The sequence below is a fragment of the Simochromis diagramma genome, unplaced genomic scaffold (genome assembly GCF_900408965.1).
Source record: "Simochromis diagramma unplaced genomic scaffold, fSimDia1.1 OVJJ01000601.1, whole genome shotgun sequence".
NCBI classification, from domain to species: Eukaryota; Metazoa; Chordata; class Actinopteri; order Cichliformes; family Cichlidae; genus Simochromis; species Simochromis diagramma.
The window spans coordinates 48,838-65,586 of record NW_024387411.1 but is presented as its reverse complement, the minus strand read 5'-3'; the positions used below and the strand labels follow the sequence as shown (position 1 = coordinate 65,586).

Sequence of the window (16,749 nt, the reverse complement as noted above, 5' to 3'; positions counted from 1 at the left end):
AGGTCCCAAAGTGCAGAACAACAAGGTTTCAAACAGCTTCGTTCCAGCAGCATCAGCCACAGAAATGCAGAGAAAATTCTTTGGATCTCTTGGTTGTGTTGTATGATGCTGTGTTTGCATATCTGGTGTCTGTGTTGCTTTGTGAGGACGGATCATTTACTGCAGCTCCAGATAAACAGAGCTGGACCTGAACCTGGTAGCTTCACTTAGAAGACACTTGTGACGGGAACGTCAGGTCAAAAACAGTGCCCCTCCGACAGCCAAACCCATCTGTTCTCTGATTGGATAGTTACATTTGTGATTGACATGACATTGACCAATCAGATGAAAGGAAGAAAAATAGGGTCAAAATTAGTACTTGTAACTTGCAGGGTTTTTTTTGGCTAAGTCCACACACAAATCACACATACAATTTTTTTTCACGCACACACAAATTCTTTTTACACATACAAATCCTGATTTACAAGTACAAAATATTTATGACCACATTTTGAGCCCATACAAATGTTCTGCAGACAAGTCCATGCGCTCAATACAAAGCTCAGTGTGGACGACGCTGTGCACGCTCCAATGCTGATTGGTTAGAAAGTGGGCGGGAACAGGGAAGAGAGCGACAGCAGTGTTCAGCACAAACACGAAGGATCAAAGAAGAAGAACATGACAAGCTCAGATGGAGGCTGCAGTGGACACTTTTCATTGTTTTAACATTCGCTTTCACTTCAGCTTCACCAACAACAGCACAAGCAGAGCAGCCCACTGACTGCGTGGCCGTGACGGCGCCCCCTGGTGACTGTAAACCACTACAACATGTAGACGGCCGTCTGCTGCTCATTTCTTTGCCACCATCACAGGAGCTCTTTATCATGTTCTACACTCTCATTGGTTCTTTGTGTGCTTGTTTTTTAGAACAGTAGTCATTGTGATTGTTCAAAGAAGACAGTCAGCTGTGACTAAATGTAGCTCCTACAGCAGTGATTGGAATAACTACTGAAGCTAATCCAGTATCAAAGCTCAGGAATCAGCAGCTCCCACCTCGTTTTCTTTGAACAACTATTTTTAGCTGCTGTGTTTTTGTGTTTCTGCGGACCTCAGACATCCTGCTGCTCTGGAGAACTGAAGCTCTAAAGGCTTCAGCCTTTATCTCCAAGAAACAAAGCTGATCATGGAGACCCAGCAGGTCAGCTGATCTGTGGACAGCACCAGCATCTTTAAGTAAGTCTGAGAGGTGAGCAGTCTTTGGAAGCCTTTACTGTCTGATAGTCTCAGAGCAGGATTTGGATCATTATTTGGCTTTTCTTCTATTATTATGTTTAGTTTCTGCTTCACAGATATTCTCTGAGATGTTCTCTGAAATGTTTCCCACTGTTGGACAAACTTTCACAGTTTCTTCATAAAGGAGATCTCCTGTGCAGTCCATCTGTGATAATATGTTAAACACTGAATTATGATTCATATCTGAATGTACTGACTGTTAATTATTGATGAGAACATAATCAGTAAATATAAATATGTTTGAGTTTGGCTTTGATGAATCAGAATAAAAGTAATAAAATAATGATTTTAGAGACAGGCCTAACTCAGGCCAGCTGACAGCCTGTGTACAAACAGACTTCAGCCATATGAGAGTGAGTGTGAGTGAATGAGAGCACACACAGGACACTCTGATCTCTGAATGTGTGTGACGCAGTGAAAAAGAGGATTGTACTGGATATACTGTGACTGACAAACAGAGTTTAAAGAGAAAGGTGTTTGGATTAAAATGGATTATGCTAAAGTGAACGTGCTAATGAAATCTGAACTGACTGAAATGTGAAGTGAAGATAATTCAGATGTAAAAGAGAGAGAAACTGATAATAAGGTGGGGCTGAAGATCAGTGAAGGGCATGTAAACACCTGATTGGTTGAGTAGATATCAGATCGACAGTTTCACAGTTTTCCCTGTGGATTATAACTTTAAGAAGATGTGACATTCATCAAGGAATCCTGCTCTCTGGATTATTTCCACGAACACTGAGCTGGAACACATCTACAGTGCTGGAAGTGCCCGTCTCACCACCAACCTCTCTGTGCACATTCACTTTTCAACCCTTTGTGAGACACTAAAGGTGTAAATCTGAGTATTTATCTATGTTAGTGCGAACACCTCTAATAGGTTCGTTTAGTCTTTCCAAGTCATATCTTCCCTTAGATCTGCGGTCCAGGCTCCTAAAATCATCCTAGTTTTACAAACACTACAATCTAGAGGAGAGCTGCACTAACAGGTGTGACTGATGAGATCTGACCTGCAAGGATACTCATGTTTATGTATATCAGGACAAGCAGGGAAGACCTGGACATCAACTCTGTCAGGCTGCCTGAGTCCTCTCACCCACATCAGCTCATCAACCCTAAACAGGAATGAGCAGTTCATTTCAAAATAAAAAGTTGGAATTGTAAAGAAAACAAACAGAGCTCATAAACTGAAACTGATTTCATTTTTTCAGCTGGAACATTTTAGTCGTTCTTTTTTCAAAACATACATAATTATATTTACAGTAAGTCTTATCATTCCCCTTTTCCCTGCCAGTCACCGCCAATGTTCCCTCTAATGTTTCATGTGTCTGAGCGAACACACAAACTCCCTGAGCGTCCCTTGGACCACTGTGAGCAACAGCAGACGTGTGCACTGTGGTCACGCCAGCATCTTATCCATCCAAGTTACATGGTTTATTAAAGTAATCAAATTACAGCATTTACATTTATAATAGACTACTTTTAATTAACTGCTTTAGCCCACTTACAATGAAAATTAAAAACAACCTTGTTCATGACCTGTAGCATGTTAACACTATTGGAAGTAAAAATAACTTGAACTCCAATTTTGAAAACACAACTTTATTTTTTCTATTTTTATAAAGCTCTGACTTGTATTATGAGTCTGTGGTCTGGGAGAGAGTCTGTAACTCTGTCTGCAAAATACAGGATATAATGACCAATGTTGGGTAATTCATTATATAGTTACTTCTTCAAAAAAGTAACTGAGTTTTGCAAACAACAAAGTTTGTTGCAATAAATACTGAATATTATCGTTGTTATAAACAACAATACTATTCAGGAAGAAAACCAAACATTGCAGATATTTTATCATAACTCTGGTTTTACGTGGCCGATCAACACAATTTAAAAACTGGTATAAAGTCCACACTTTGTCCGTCAACATGCAGCTACCAACCCAAATGGTGAGGTGGTGGTTAGTTATTACTGTTGTTTATGATCCCCTACATTATCCTACATTCAAATATATTCTCCAGCTACAATAGTGTTTGTGTTCCTAAAAGGATTTCATGAATGTGTTATTGTTCATGTCACATCTGTATGAAACAAAGAGGAAGTGAGGTTTATCCTTCATGATCACAAACTGTTCCAGCATGTAAACCTGAGATCTGTGTGGAGCAGCTGACCTGCACGATGTGCTCAACACAAACATTATTTACCATCAGTTACTGTGTGACTGAACCACGTGGGTGTATGAAACATCGCTTTCAGTGTTAATAGCACATGGCAACATTCAGACGTGAATCTATACAGTAACACTTTGATTTGTTACAGTGAGGAGACTGTTGAAGGAACGATGAGGGGAAACTGTAACAGCAGCAACAGAAACCAGGAGACAAAGCTGAGGTCTGGGTTCCTCTATGCTACACACAGCCTCCTGCTCCTGGACTTTAGTAAACACATAAATGTCTCCAAGTACACTTACTTCAGAAACTCTATTAAACTCATTACAAGTTTACTTCAGCTTTAAATTACTCACAACATCAGCACACATGAGTAAACAAAGTAACTCACAGCTACTGTTCAAGTTTAGTCATCTTTAATACAAATATACCTCATTATTATGAATCTCACAGCTACCTGCTCATTGAACTGAACAATAATTCTGTTTGACCATTAAAACAAAATATGTGACTGTAAAAAATCTTCAGACAGTAATTAAGAATCTCCTAAGCAATCCAAAGATAAAGAAAAGTTCACCTGCCAATTCTATAAAGCTTGGTTGTTTATACAATAATATCATTTAATGATATGTTTGGATCCTGACCTGAGAGTTTCCAGTGTACAATGTGGACTCTGCAGTACAGCAGACAGAAGCTTCACCCCTGAATCCCGCGGGTCATTGTTACTCAGGTCCAGCTCTTTCAGACTAGAGGACTGGGAGTTGAGAACTGAGGACAGAGCATCACAGCTTCTGTCTGAGAGGTTACAGCCACTCAGTCTGGAAGAAAACAAACAAACAATTAAATCAGTCAAATGAAACATTTTTTAATGCCAGCATGCAATACAATTATTGGTTAACTAAATAGCTTCATTAAAACACAACTCTTCTTCTATAGCAGCACTTACTCCTTGTAAGCTCCACCTGCTCCACCTTCTGAGTCAGAAGACATGAAAACAAACTGTAAATCTAGTAGAAACATGATTGGAAATCTTCTCAGATCCATTTGTACATTTAGAGCCTGATCCTGAAATATAGCAGCACGGACATTCACAGCAGCAAAGGGTTCTTGCTGATCTGAGCTGGCTTGGCCCTGGCTTATTGAAGATTAAAGAAAGCAGAATCAGCTGTTCAAAACCCCACAAGGCTGCCCGCTGTGACTGAAACAATGGGACGGGTCGTGACTTCTCAAAATGGGCTCATTGAACGCAGCACGGATAAGATCTTGAAGAAGCTCATGGCGGTCGTGAGTTCTCAGACTTTGCTCTTTGAGCACAAAACCGATAACCTCTTGGAAAAGCTCGTGGCTCTCCAACGGGAGATTGAGAGACGAGTGACGGACTGTTAGATCAGCTGTGAAATTGACATGCAGTTGTTCGCACCAAAGAAAACCACCATCATCTCATGCGGCTAACATACCGGCGCCAGCTGTGGTCTCAAGGCTGGAGCTGAACATAACAAATCTCACCCTGATAACAGACGGTGTTTAGACTGTTCCTTCCCATCCTAAGCATGCTTATCCCCTCCCGGTGCAGACGGTGGGTCGAGGGGACCAGCGCAAATGCTGCAGGCCCGGGTGCGCTGTCTACACCGGCTGTCTCTCACCTTTTGCCCATCCCTGTTGCTTGTCATGTGTTTCTATGGCGCATTAAGAGTTTTCATGTGCTCTGCGCTGGGGTCATTTTTTTTGTCTGTTCTCAAACTGATCTCCCTGTTGGAGCTCAGTCTGGGAGGAGTTCTTTTTTCTCCTCATCTTTCCTGATGTTGTGCATTTTCTGCTGTTCGGTTCCAGGTCGCTGCTCTAGCGGCTGACCGGCCAGCTACCTAGCCTGACCCGTCTCCCCAATGTGATGTTTGTGTATTGTATGTACGGTTGGAAAGCTCAGTATCCTAATTGCCCCTTGAAAATAAATACAGTGTTCTGAATCTGAATCTGAAAAGATTACAGAAGACGACTCTGTTCAGTAAATATTACACTCATGCTGTCACGAAATACCAAAGGTAGGTAAAACTCTGGTTGTTGCAGCCATCCACTATGACATGCTTTGTACTGTCCTGCTGCAGTTTGTGACACCTGGTTGATGAGTTGTGAAGGATGATGAAACAAACACTTCACTCAATGTTTGTCTTCTAAACTGGATGCAATTTGGGCAGCCGATAGTTTTTCTTAATCTATCCCAGCTGCAAATAGGAACACAACAAATAAATAACTTTACCCACTTGGATCCTTATCATTCAAGATTGTGAAAAGATTCTCTACTCAGAGAATACTGGTGATGTTAGATGAGAGAGATGGAAGATGATGAAGGGGAAGAGTTTTCACAACTTGAGGCCTTTTGTCTTCACTGTACAGGACAAAGAAGACAGGAAGGGAGGGAGAAGTGAGGAGAATAACACACAGGAAATGGTCTTGGGCAGACTCAAACCAGGCCCTGGAGTCATGACTCTAACTTTCAGTACATGGGTCACCTGCTCAGCCAGGTAAGCTACAGCAGTCAGCAGTGTGTGAGTTAATTTGAAGACAATGATGACTATAAGTCAGGTAAAAAAAAATACTATCATCAACCAACAAGGGGAAAACAGTGAGCTTGAATGACCAAGCTTTGACCAAGGGTGGCTCACTCCTCGGTCTTCTTGCCCAAGGAGTGAACCACCCTGCATGGCTATCAATGTGGTGCAACCAAGGCCATCATACAGTACAGGCCATCCAAGCTGATTTTAACTTTTCGTCCCAGATACCACCTTAAAAATCATCTAGATTAGGATATGTTGGCTGTTCTAGATCCAATCACAACAAACAGAGAGCTGTTGTGTGTCCAAGGTGAACAGGAAGAATATATACATGCATAAAGTCAATAAAGTCAGAAGGTTTGCTTTAGACTGTGCTGCAGTTTATCATCAAAGACAAACAGGCACCATGCTGCCAACAAATGGCATCAAGTCTGACTTCAGTTTTTTGTTCTTTTTTTTTTTAAATCAAGATTAAATTTTATAGCAACCACAGCAGAGATGACCAGGGAAGGTGTGCTTGAGGGGATATAGCTACAACAGCTGGTTTCAGACTGAAGATGAACTGAGGTGCTGCACCCAAGTCTGCAGGTTCAGGGAGGGACAAACATCTGCTGCAACCAGATTGGAGTGAGAGGAGAGAGCAGGCCAACAACAACAAAGAAACAACAAACACACTGTGGAAGACCGAAGCAGAGTTTAGTTTAAAGTGGAACTAAGGATGTTTCTCTGGCTGCCAGGATTCACTGAGTAATTCAAATGCTTTCTTTAATGCAGGACCCACCATGCATGTAAAAGCAAGTGTTTCACCAACATTTGTGACTAAAAATAGACCTGCAGTAGAAATGTATCTAGGAGCATGCATGTGAATATAAAGTATCACAACATCAGGCACATGCAGCCTAAGTGTTTAAACAAAGACTGATAACATAACAGCAGCAGTGATGATCAGAGTTTATGGTGAATCCAGCGTCTCGAGTTCTGGAGGCATCAAAGAGGTCACAGTTGTATTGGAGAAATCCCAAAACTTTACAAATTCATACAAAGACAGAAAGCCTGGTGAAATAAATTACTGACACAGTTGGATGTTAAAAGTAAAGACATGAGTACAAATGTACTCACAGAGCTTTGTTGGAGGCTTTGACCACTGGCAGCAGCCTCAGAAGAGCCTCCTCTGAAGCAGAGTATTTCTTCAGGTCAAACACATCCAGATCTTCTTCTGATGACAGTAAGATGAAGACCAGAGCTGACCACTGAGCAGGAGACAGTTCATCTGTGGAGAGACTTCCTGATCTCAGGGACTGTTGGATCTCCTCCACTAGAGAACGATCATTCAGTTCATTCAGACAGTGGAACAGATTGATGCTTTTCTCTGCAGACAGATTCTCACTGAGCTTCTCCTTGATGTACTGGACTGTTTCCTGATTGGTCTGTGAGCTACTTCCTGTCTGTGTCAGCAGACCTCGTAGGAGAGTCTGATTGGTCTGCAGTGAAAGACCCAGGAGGAAGCGGAGGAACAAGTCCAGGTGTCCATTTGGACTCTGTAAGGCCTTGTTCACAGCACTCTGGTGGAGAGACTGTAGGTTTGGTTTGTTAAATAATTTAGATTTCTTGGAGGTTGTTTGTTGTTCTTCCAGCAGATTGAGTCCAGAGTTGATGAAGGTCAGATGGACATGAAGAGCAGCCAGAAACTCCTGAACACTCAGATGGATGAAGCAGAACACCTTGTCCTGGTACAGTCCTCTCTCCTCTTTAAAGATCTGTGTGAACACTCCTGAGTACACTGAGGCTGCTCTGATATCGATGCCACACTCTGTCAGGTCTGATTCATAGAAGATCAGGTTTCCTTTCTGCAGCTGATCAAAAGCCAGTTTTCCCAGAGACTCCATCATCTTCCTGCTCTCTGGACTCCAGTGTGGATCTGTCTCAGCTCCTCCATCATACTTGACCTTCTTCACTTTGGCCTGAACCACCAGGAAGTGGATGTACATCTCAGTCAGGGTCTTGGGCAGCTGTCCTCCCTCTCTGGTTTCCAGCACATCCTCCAGAACTGTAGCAGTGATCCAGCAGAAGACTGGGATGTGGCACATGATGTGGAGGCTTCGTGATGTCTTGATGTGGGAGATGATCCTGCTGGCCTGCTCCTCATCTCTGAATCTCTTCCTGAAGTACTCCTCCTTCTGTGGGTCAGTGAACCCTCTGACCTCTGTCACCATGCCAACACAGTCAGGAGGGATCTGATTGGCTGCTGCAGGTCGTGTGGTTATCCAGAGGCGAGCAGAGGGAAGCAGTTTCCCCCTGATGAGGTTTATCAGCAGCACATCCACTGAGGTGGACTTTCTAGGGTCAGTTAGGATTGTAGTTTTGTGGAAGTCCAGAGGAAGTCGACACTCATCCAGACCATCAAAGATGAACACAACCTGGAAGTCTTCAAAGCTGCAGATTCCTGCTTCTTTGGTTTCAGTAAAGAAGTGATGAACAAGTCCCACCAAGCTGAACTTTTCCTCTTTCAGCACATTCAGCTCTCTGAAAGTGAATGGAAATATGAACTGGATGTCCTGGTTGGCTTTGTCTTCAGCCCAGTCCAGGCTGTATTTCTGTGTTAAGACTGTTTTCCCAATGCCAGCCACTCCCTTTGTCAGCACTGTTCTGATTGGTTCATCTCTTCCAGGTGAGGCTTTAAAGATGTCTTCTTGTCTGATGGTTGTTTCTGGTCTGTCTGGTTTCCTGGATGCTGTTTCAATCTGTCTGACCTCATGTTCATCATTGACCTCTGCAGTCCCTCCCTCTGTGATGTAGAGCTCTGTGTAGATCTGATTCAGGAGGGTTGGGTTTCCTGCTTTAGCGATGCCCTCAAACACACACTGGAACTTCTTCTTCAGGCTTAGATTTAAGGTTACGATGACAAACTGCAGCTTGAAGTTCTGAATGAGAAGAAAAATAAACACTCAATTCCAAAAAGAACTAATCTTTAAAACATGTTGCTCCATCTTCCATCTCTGGAAAATGTTCATTTATCCAGCAGCTTAAATCTTTAGATAAATCCTCTTACTGCTCTGCAGACGGTCAGCCAGCTCCTCCTGCTTCATTCTCCTCAGGAAGTCCACTGTGATCTTCACAAATGCCTCTCTGCTGCTGCTCCTCTGACTCTCTAAGCATTCTGGGTAATCTGGACTCAGAACCTTCTGGATCTTCTTCAGCTCGTTCTTCACAAAAGTGATGATGTTGTCCTCCAGCAGCTGGAACAGAATATTTATGAATGAGCCAATCAGACTGAAATCATGGAGCCAAACATCAGATCCATGTTGGACACACTGACGATCCACTGGTCTACAAAGAGCAGCATGGAGATGACTGTGAACAGAACAGATGTAACAGTAGTTGTTGTACATGTACAGACCATAAATATGGAGTCCAGCTGTGTTTGATGCTGCTGGGCAGACTGACCACTGGGAACCTCTGAGCTCTGCTGGTCCACTCTGTGGAGGAACCATGAAGGATTAGATCAACACAGGATAAAGATCCAGGAGTTTCTGCTCAAATAACTTCATCTGAATCAAGTCTGTCAAGTTTTAAACTCTCAGATTGTGAACATATCAGTAATTTTCAGTCTGTTTTCATGGACGTCCTTTCAGTGGTGATGTCAGGGATGATTTTGAAGAAGCTCATCAAACTGAACCATCAGCAGATCACTGCTCCAAAACCAGAACATGATCCGAGTCTCCCTCCACCACCAGAACACCAGCTTTACTAACGTGGTAGATCAGTGTAGTACAGATCAATAACTGATGAGTCATTTGATCAAAATCACTGAGTGCTTCACGTCTGACCCTCTGATGCTTCTGTAGACATTTTGCATATTTAATGAATGTCTGACAGTTTTACATTCATTCTATGAACACAGTGGAAATGTTGTGTTATAGTCTCCATGTTGTTTCCAGCATCATAAATTCTTAAGTTCAGAAAATTAGATTCTTTCTTCACAGCTGAAAAACAACAACATTTATTCTCTATTGAAATCTGCATCGTCCACTCCAAAGGTCACAATCTGAAGGTAACATCTGGTTTTGTTCCCTGTGGTTAACTCTGAGCATCAGTATGGTGGGATTTATCCACTACATCCACACCACTGTGGTTCAGTGTTGTCCTGATGGAGTAACAGCAGCCAGTATGATCCAGGCTTTAGCTGCTGGGTCTCTGTGTGACCTCTCAGACTGTTTAACAGATCAGACACAAAGAGAATCAGAGCAGCTCTGTTCTTTAAAGACAAACATGAACCCACTCAGGTCACACTTTCCCCACAGATATGAGCATCACTGTCCTCAAACAGCAAATGACCAAGTCGAACATTTGGATCTTTTCTCTTTCATTGTTTTCTTTTTAATGAATCTTTGTAACAATCTGAGGATGTTTCAGGTCATATTTATCCAGGAAACACAAACATGTAAAGGAGTCATCACAGCTCTCTGACCTCGTTGCTCCAGGTTCACCACTGAAGTCTGGATTATGACCTTTGGACCCGTCACTCCTCACAGACAGACAGCTGGACCCTGCAGACTCTGCTCTGTCCTCCTCTTCCTCCATCATCATCTTCAGTCAGTCTGAGAGGTAAACCACAAACACTCAGTGAGTTCACATTAACAGGAGGAACTGAGTTACAGTCGCTGACCTCTGACCTGTCATGTGACCAAGAAACCAGGTCACATGATTCACATCAGCTCACACACACTTTCTACCTGCAGAGGAAACACAAATCATTCATGTGCACATCAGCTGAAATCCTCCTTTCATCATGTGTGCTGTCCAAATATCAGCTGCTTCTTTCCTGCTTCATCTCAGTGTCAGCTGGATGCAGTCAGACAGCAGTGTGAGGCAGAGGAAGCTGCCATCAGCTGCTCTGCTCTCAGTCCACTAGATGGAGCCTGAAGCACACACGATGCATTCACTGACACACACTGATTCACTATTAATAAGAAAAATTAGAAGTGACAGTTTTTTTCTGTACTTGTGTTGATGTTGTGTTTACGTTGTGGAATGTTTCCTCTGTCAGTGCGCCCCAGGGTGGCTGTGGCTACAATGTAGCTGCCATCACCAGTGTGTGGATGTGTGTGTGAATGGGTGGATGACTGGATGTGTCAAGTGCTTTGGGGTCCTTTGGGACTAGTAAAGCGCTGTACAAATACAGGCCATTTACCATTATCTAATTAAGTCAGTCTAAATATCAAACCCAACAACCTTTGTATTGTTGTCATAATTACTTCCTGTTGAAGCAGATCCAATATTTGTAATGAAGGATTTTTAAACAGATAACGTCAGCATGTTTAATTCAGTTCTACACTACATTCAATTCAATTCAGTTTTATTTATATAGCACCAAATCACAACAAAAGTCACCTCGAGGCGCTTCATAGACATGCATGCATATCTATGTAATTATAAAGACCCCTGACCTCCAACAGCTGCTGACACAGTAACTGGTTATGGTCCAACAGATGTGTCCACCTCGCAGCAGTTACTGTGGAACAGCAGCTGAGCTCATTCTGCAGTCAGTGTGTCAGTGAGAGCAGCAGCTCCACCTCCTCCACAGACTGATGGAGGCAGGAGAATCAGTGTACTCAGTTCTGTGAAATACTGTAAATGCAGTTTCTTTTACTGTTTATGTACAAACTGAACTTTGAGTCTCACTTCAGATTGGATTTAAGTGTGTGTGTCACACCTGTTAGGTTTTGTATTGTTGATTGTCATTTATGCTTAGAAATATTTAACCATATATGCTTAGAGGTGTATAATCAATTGTGTAGTGATAGAGTGATAGTCTGCAAACTTTGTGTGTATTAGAGAGCACTCTGGGAGCACGAGAGAGGTCGTGCCTTGTTTTATTGTTTTATGGTAGGATTAACGTGGCTGTGTTTGTTTTAGGCTAAGTGCCTTTTGTTTAGATGAACCGCTGGACTTCCAGACCAGCAGGTTTAGGGAAGTCATTTATGGGGTCACACTCTGACCCACACACACACACACACACACACACACACACACAGGCAAGATACTCTTTGTTTGTATGTAGACGTCGTATGTTAATGAACCTATGCATATTCATGTAACCTCAATAAAAGAGCAGTGTTACGGGGGAGCGGTCGAGAGCAACTGGGGTCAAGCGAAGGAACGGCGTCTGTCCGGTTCTCTCCCGTGCACGAGAAACATGAAGAACTTTGCCTACTCGTGTCTTGCTTTGCTGTGTAATTATATTGTCTCCAACGTTCCAGCGAATAGGTTCAAGCTATGAACCCATCAACACCTTTATGTGTTACTCCAAAAAAAAAAAAAAAAAAAGCCGTCTGACTGCTCAGACTGAGTCAGGGTAAAGTTCACATGCTGATTTGCTCTGTTCGGGTTCTTCTTCTTGCTTTTCTTAAAAGTAATGCAGTACATTACTTAGTTACTCACTAGATTAAGTAGTGTGTTGTTATATTCTGTTCCTCAGACCAAGGGTCTATGAACCAACTGTTCTTAGACATTTTTAGATCTGGGCTCTAAAAATCTGCTTATTGGCTCTCAGCTACAGTGAAGCAAGATGTCTTTGGTGAATTGAGGCTGTTTTATACAAGCTAAAGACACTGACTTCTTCTTCACTCAGATATGCTGTGACATTCAAATGTTACAATGTTTTTATTCTGGGACTACAGGAATGATTTTATATGATTCAAGGTTCAAAACAATCCTTTCTATCCTCTCTGTCACTTAGCCCAGTTCATCCTGTCTGGAAGCCTTTTGAAGCCTCCTTTAAGTCCGGCCTTTCCACTGAATCTGCTGATGGAGACACCATCTCCTCCACCTGCAGCTGTGGAGGTTCAGAGAAATAAATCTAACCTAGAGGTATATCTCTATATCTACAAAAGAAAGAAAGAAAAATGAATCAAACAGATTTTCTCTTTTGTTATTGGAAACATTGGAAACAATATCAGAGTCTACAAGAGAACAAAGGTCCCCGCAGGATGTCTCTGTTTGGGAAATACTCCAGTCATCCCCCTGAACCTGGTTAGTGACCTGAATCAGTGCTTTTTCCATGAATCCTACCGATGCTACCATGAAAACATGTTCAGCTTGTGTTTGAAGATGACTCACATGCTGACATTAGATACAGGAGAACATAAAGGGAGCAGCTTATTGAGGGAAACCCAAAAAAGCAGAACACAAGCAGCTCTGTCCTCTGTCTCACATCATGTTCATGAGGAGAGAAAAAGCCCCTAAAGTTCCTAAAGACAAACTGTTATAGGAGGAAACAAAGCAAACTTACAGCCGTCCTGGAAGGAGGCAGGACTCCACCTGAAGCTCAGCACAGGGGGGGGAGGCAGATTTTCAGAAGAGTTTCTGACTGTTTAACTTCGTGATGTCAGATTTAATCTCGTCTCCTTTGTTACTTTCCCCTGAGGGGTCTAGGCGGTGAGGGGGAAGGAACAAAAAGTGTCCGGGTCAGAAAAAGGAGACAAGGAGGCAAAGGGGTTAAATTAAAGAGTTTTATTAAAGTAGCTCAACTAACAGAGACGGACAAGCCGCTATCACCATTTAAGAAAACAAACAACACTCAGGCGTTGGTCAATAAAGTAAAACGTGAGCCAGAAAGAAAGAGAGCAGCTCACTAGCTGCAACCACTCACATGGCACTCTGGCCCAGAGCTCACCTTTCCCTGGGATTAAATACTTTTGATTACTGACGAGAGTCAGCTGTGTAAAAGGGAAAGCTGGCACCTCAGGCAGAAGCCATTGAAGGACACGCCCACACAGGCACCTTCAGGAGGAGGCCCTGCTAGGGCCGTAACACATTTCTGTTTTTCCACTGAGCAGGTTCAGCTTTTATTAAAATAAATATGTTTGTGTCTTTCTCTAAATTCTTAATAATCAGTAATGTTCCTGAGAAATCAACATTTCTTGGTTCTGATACAAGAAGGTCGTTTTCATGGCCGCCAGTCACGTGACCCAAAGTGTTTCTAATCTCTGGAGAACCGAGGTTTTACTGGTGCTCCTGAATGCAGCATAAGAAGGAATTTTCCACTAAGTTTCATGTGACATGAACACAGACGGATGACGTGTCTGTGTCAGTCTTTTTCTTTTAAACAAACTTTATTGAGACCTATGAACAGTCCAACAGCTATGAATGAAATCTAGAGGATTCAAAGAAATATTGATAAAAGTTCTCGGAGCTGCTGTGCAAATGTTTTTAACTCACTGTGGAAACTCTGATCAAAGTTAAAGTCCTGGTTTCAAACTTTAAGCTTTTTTGCTCAAGCAGTTGTACAGAAATAATATTAAACTATAACAGTACTGATATACAGTGATCCCCTCAAAAATAAACACAGAGATATAAAACTTCTGTTTCTGCCATTAAAACGGTAAAATAGATCCACTGATCTGATTTTATTACTGTTTATGAAGAATAAGCAAATATATTATAAGATGATGAGGTGAGAAAAAAATGCTCAGAATCACTCGTTTGTATTCAAATGTCAAAGTTCGTGTTCATCTGTTCCTCTCCTACACGTCACTATAAAGTTTAATCTTCTAAAAGTCAAAGTTTGAGTTCATATTCACTGCAGTTTAGTACAATATCTACATGTTAACGTTTGTTTGTGCTAAACTGTTCATTTGTTCTGTTTCATAATAAAATATAGATATAAACATCTGTAACATCTGCACTTTAATATCTGCTATTTTGTACAGACAGAAGACAAAAGGTTTACTTTAGTATTAAAATATGAGTCAAAATCAAATATGTATGTATAAAACTTCAAACTGATTTTTTTCAAACTTTTTTCCTCACCAGGAAAAAAGAAAAACTTTTTTCACGTCAAAGCTCAACATCTGACTTACTATTAATATAAAAACCGTGACTGAAGCATCTTTAAATGTTCAGATTTATTAACAGTGTTTTAAACTTAATACAGTAACGTTTGTTCAGTCTGAGAAATGTAAAACATGTTTGATCCTCCATCTTTGTTTCAGTGTGAACAGTCTGAGCGGACAGTTCGTGATATTGTTAACAGAGGCCGACCTGCTGAATCAAATTTGTTTTAAAGAACAAAGTCCTCTGCTGTCCCTCCACCTGCTGCCTCTGAACACAAAGGGTGAGAACTTTAAATTAACACTGTGGCAGATATGTGACCATCTTTAAATGATCTCACTGACTTACAGACAAATGAAGGAAGACGTCTGTGGTGGCTGAAACCTCCACCCAAAACAAATCCACAGACAGCAAGGTTGTTGTAGTTTTGTAATTTTTAATTAGTTTTTATTTGCATTTCTTTTTCACTTTGTGTTTTTAATTCTGTTTAGTTTCAGTTAGTTTCCACGGTGAGTTTGCTTGTTTCAGTTTATATTTGATTTTTTATTTATTATATATTTAGGGTGTCAGAGGCTGGACTGACGTAGATTAATGTAGATTTTATGATAAAAACTGAACTTCTTGAAAGCAGTGACTCAGTCTTTTTTTTTTTAACCAAACTAACAACACTAACAGGCCATTTCCTGTAAAATGTTAATCAGTTTTCCAAAATCATTTCATTGATCATTCTCAATAATTTAGTTTTAGTTTGTGTGCAGTTTTTATTTCTACTTTAACTTTTTTCAGATCTAGCTGTTCTAGTTCTAAGTTGAGTTTCAGTTTCGTGTGTTTTGTAACACTTCTTCCTGTTGGAGAGGAGCCAACAGTTTGTGACGCAGTATTTTTAAGACCGACATGTTGAACCTGTATCTAACACACATCTATACGAAGTATTCATTTACAAAGTGCGCTCTCTGTCTCCTGCTGTGCGTGTAAATAAAAACATCCGGAGCTCAGCGGCTCTCCGGTTGAGCTCAGGCCACATTCAGTGTGTTTAGTCTGATTCCCGGACTCTGATCACACAAGGCCAGAAAATGGCAGAGACACTCGGCCTTGTTGGAAAACATTACACACTGACTTTAATGGAGAGACCGGAAATACAAACACACACAGTTTGTTGTGTGAAGAAATCAAACACGAGCTGAACAAACAGTAAAGTTCCTAAAGACAAACTGTTAAAGGAGGAAACAAAGCAAACTTACAGTTTCTTCACACACCAACAACAAGCTCCACTCCACGAAGTTCAGGAAGTGAAAGTAAACTTTGAGCAGGAAGGAAACACCCAAAGAGACGTTTGAGGACAATCAGGAGCATTGGGACACTGTGCTGCGTTCAGGTGCACCTGGGAAACTCCAAACCTCTGGCAGGCTGTGATTTATTTCTGTTGGTTTTCCTGTTTGAAGCACAAACATCCGTCATCACTTTGTTGTTGTTCTTCCTGCAGCGTTTAAATATTTCAGCACTGAACTGATGTTTCTTCAAAGCTCATTTCAACCTGTTGAAGTCATGAATGAAAGTGCAGACTGAGAGTGGATCACATGATGTTTGAGGTGTGTCATGTGACATGTTCAGTATTGTCACACATGTCTAGATTGTCCCTGATATCATAACTGCTCAAACACTGATGATTATATTTGAAGAATTATTCCTGATGGCAGCAAAGTTTGAATGGAGCTCTCTGTCTGTGCTGATTTGTCGCCCTCTGGAGGTCAAAGCACAAACTGCATGATGTCACTGTAACCACCACAGTGACAGGAAGTGTTTTTATGACTGAAACACTGAAATGATGCTAACGGCTGTCGTTAGGCTCACTGACAGCAGTGCTGATGTGTTCATGTCAAACACTGGCTCAGGTCAGACTCCTTCATCCTTCTCCAGCGTGAGGCTGCCCT

At 41.7% G+C, this 16,749-nt stretch overlaps 1 protein-coding gene and 1 long non-coding RNA gene across 9 annotated transcripts in view; one reads left to right on the top strand and one right to left on the bottom strand.

Annotated features, from left to right (window-relative positions):
* Nucleotides 1-16,188, bottom strand: part of LOC120720808 (ribonuclease inhibitor-like) — a 29,047-nt gene extending 12,859 nt beyond the window's left edge. Inside the window, exons 1-5 of one of the 8 annotated variants that reach the window (XM_040010589.1) lie at nt 16,060-16,165; nt 12,279-13,416; nt 11,434-11,699; nt 10,455-10,584; nt 4,082-4,255 (exon numbers count right to left, since the gene is read on the bottom strand). In XM_040010589.1, the coding sequence (XP_039866523.1) occupies nt 4,082-4,255; nt 10,455-10,573 (293 nt within the window). In that variant the 5' untranslated portion in view covers nt 10,574-10,584; nt 11,434-11,699; nt 12,279-13,416; nt 16,060-16,165. Of the gene's footprint in view, nt 1-4,081; nt 4,256-4,383; nt 7,205-9,193; nt 9,223-9,383; nt 10,720-11,433; nt 11,700-12,278; nt 13,551-16,059 lie in introns of those variants that run through there. The other 7 variants (XR_005693048.1, XR_005693049.1, XM_040010592.1 and 4 more) reach the window with 7 other exon arrangements.
* LOC120720809 lies at nt 15,276-16,115 on the top strand. Its single transcript, XR_005693050.1, has 2 exons — nt 15,276-15,564; nt 15,632-16,115. It is a non-coding gene; the product is annotated as an uncharacterized LOC120720809 (long non-coding RNA).
* Nucleotides 16,189-16,749: the final 561 nt, after the last annotated feature.